Source organism: Austrofundulus limnaeus, unplaced genomic scaffold (assembly GCF_001266775.1).
Source record: "Austrofundulus limnaeus strain Quisiro unplaced genomic scaffold, Austrofundulus_limnaeus-1.0 Scaffold551, whole genome shotgun sequence".
NCBI lineage: Eukaryota > Metazoa > Chordata > Actinopteri > Cyprinodontiformes > Rivulidae > Austrofundulus > Austrofundulus limnaeus.
The window spans coordinates 68,797-72,058 of record NW_013952953.1 but is presented as its reverse complement, the minus strand read 5'-3'; the positions used below and the strand labels follow the sequence as shown (position 1 = coordinate 72,058).

Genomic DNA, 3,262 nt, shown 5'->3' with positions numbered 1-3,262 from the left:
ATTCTTACATTTTAGTTGAATATGTATGATTTAAACTTCTTTTTCATGTTTAGCTTTCATCGTCTATCAGCACAACCAAGCAGCCCGAGGGGTCCCAGTCCATCACGACCACCATTACCAAGGTGACCAGAGAACAATAATAGTTTTTTTGTTGTTTTAGTTGGCCTATTGTTTTTTTTAGTTTAAGCTATTCTTGAAAGTGAGCCAAGCCAACAAAATTTGTCAAAATACATACAAAATGAGTTATAACAGTCATTTTGCGACACCTATAGAAAGAAAATGGCAAACAAGTTGCTGACATCTCAATCAGACATCAAATARATCTTTAGGACTGCTGTCAGAACCTCTTTAAACAGCAACATGTTCAAAATGTACAGGACGAGTTTTGCACAGCMGGCAATCCTCTCATAGTTTCTCCAGGAACTATTCTAGTTTTAATTAGATTTTTGCGAGCATTTGTATGATTTAAGTAAACCTTTTTTTTCTTTTTGGTTCACATGTAATTTTAGTCATCTATCAGCACAACCAAGCAGCCCGAGGTGTCCCAGTCCGTCACCACCACCGTGACCAAAGTGACGAGAGAAAAGGTGTCAGCGCTACGCCACGCTCGAGAGTCACCGCCGCCCCAAAAAAAGAGACAAGTGGTCGTGGATTCTGAACTCAGGAAAAGGTGAGGGTGGGGCCACATGTGGAACATCTACTTCAATGGATCATTCACAGTTTCTGTTATCATAACTTGTGTGAAATGTTTAGATTCATGCACCCGTTCCTGCTGTCTTTTCTCAGCAGGTAGGTGATTGTACTGGTATTATTAGAACAACAGTAGAGTCCATGTTTACATTAAATACATGTAGAGAAAATTAGATCTGGAGAACTTTTTATTAGAATTTTTTATCACTTCATTGCTATGGAAGCTGTCTACATTGTAGCTTTAGTAGACAACCCCACTTCCTAGTGTTGTAGTCAAGACCACCTGACCCGAGACCAAGTCAAGACCAAGACCACAGTGTCTCGAGATCGAGACAAGACCAAGACTTTTAGGGCTTGAACCAAGTCGAGACCAAGACTAAGGGAGGGCGAGATCAAGACAAGACCAAGACCAGAAAATAAATAAATAAATAAAAACCTAGTGTCCTAAAAGATGGAGTATTCTGTACACGTGTACAGTGGGGGGGAAAAGTATTTAGTCAGTCACCAATGGTGCAAGTTCTCCCACTTAAAAAGATGAGAGAGGCCTGTAATTGACATCATAGTTATACCTCAACTATGAGAGACAAAATGAGGAAACATATCTAGAAAATCACATGATTTTTTWAAAAAATATTACAAATTATGGTGGAAAATAAGTATTTGGTCAAAAACAAACAAGCAATATTTCTGTTTCTCGCAGATCTGTAACTTCTTTAAGAGGCTCCTCTGTCCTCCACTCAACCTGAAGTAATGACACCTGTTTGAACTTGTTATCAGTATAAAAGACGCCTGTTCACAACCTCAAACAGCTCAACTCATGGGGTCAAAATGGTCACAAGAACAGTGAGCAATAATCCCAGAACCGCATGGGGGATAGTGACTGACCTGCAGACGGCTGGGACTAATGTAACAAAGACTACCATCAGTAACACACTACACCACCAGGAGATTGGGACTAATGTAACAAAGACTACCATCAGTAACACACTACACCACCAGGGACTCAGATCCTGCAGTGCCAGACGGGTCCCCCTACCTAAGTCCATCTGAAGCTAGCTAGAGAGCATTTGGATATTCCATAAGAGTACTGGGAGAATGTTATACGGTCAGATCCAATGAAAGCAAGAATGTTAACTAATAAATTGGACAATAATCTGGCTGTTTGGTGATATTTCCACAGTTGTAGTCTTGACTGGTTGTGAAATAAAATTCCGAGTCCTCAATGTCCGAGACAAGATCAAGACCATCAAAAAGTGTATTGAGACTGGTCTTAAGACCAAGACCGGTCTCAAGTACTACAAAACTAACCACTTCCATAAAAGAGTGTGRTACAAATAAACACCTGGAGGAGCATTTGCTACAGATATGGTTAAATTAACAGGTCAGTATTCTGCCTCTATGCTGTTCTGCTCGGTTCGGCCTCGACCAAGAAGTGTCTCAGTTTAGGTTCAAACCGTGCACTTTCAGATCCACCTCTCCGATGGTTCTAAGTGGGTAGAAGCGAGTACAGCACACGATTTTGACGTCAGCATTCTGCTGATGAGATATGACATGGTGAAAGCAGTGAGAAAACCACGGTCTAACCTGTTTGTCAAAAGGCAGAACTAGCAAGCATTTCCTGGAGAGGTGAAGGAGACGAAGCAGAGCAGATAACCAGTAGGTTTCCAACAAACCACGGTTACACAAGCACTTATAAACAGCATCATGATAATAAATAAATAAATAAATAAAACGTAAAGCCACAAAGCCGCTGTAGACAGTCCGCCCATAATCACGCCCACAGAGTGAGAGACACACTGAAATGGAGACGTACACACACCTGAGCATAACCGAACAGAATCAAACAGAATCGAGTAGAGCCATGCTGCTGTTCATAAAATCAAAGGGTCCGTCTCTCTGATGGTAAGGGGGTGCATTACTGCCAGTGGCCTGGGCAGTGAGCACATCTGAAAAACACCATCAATGCAGAAATACAGTGGTGGACACAGTCCTGCTAATCAGCTAACAGCTAATATAGGAACTAATTTTCCTGTAGCAGTATCACAGTGCGATCTGTTCCATCAGCTCATTGGTGTATGCYCTAAGACAGTGGTTCCCAAACTGTTTATCTTCTGACCCACAAAATATCCAAGACAAAAACTTGTGACCCCAAATATTACTGGTCTGAGTACACAAACTTTGTTAATAACCCTAAAAACACAGGCTTGACAATCTGAACAGCTTGTACACAAATATAAATACTTATTTTTACTTATTTTGTGTTTTTGTAATAGTCAGAGGGAATATATTACATCGACAATTATTTTATTACCCTTTAAACTGATTTCTGGAGATTATCCAAGGTGCTTCATGACCCATAATTGGGTCCCAAGCCCAACTTTGGGAACCAAAGTGCACTGGTTCCCAAACTTTTCAGCTTTTGACCCACAAAATAACAGTAGCAGAGACCTGAGCCCCCAGATATTTTTGGATGAAAAACATTTTTATCAGGTCAACAAAACATGGACAATATTTTTATACTACATTTATCCATTTTAAATACACTAACCTCACTCCTTTGTAACAACTAAGG

The 3,262-nt window shown here is 40.4% G+C and overlaps 1 protein-coding gene across 1 annotated transcript in view; it reads left to right on the top strand.

Moving 5' to 3' along the window:
• The window catches only part of LOC106530716 (dystrophin), a gene marked incomplete at its 3' end in the record, with an annotated part of 355,898 nt that overhangs the window by 293,147 nt on the left and 59,489 nt on the right, over positions 1 to 3,262 (top strand). The window contains 3 exon segments of the mRNA XM_014026406.1: positions 54 to 122; positions 510 to 670; positions 754 to 789. Coding sequence (XP_013881860.1) covers positions 54 to 122; positions 510 to 670; positions 754 to 789 — 266 coding nt within the window.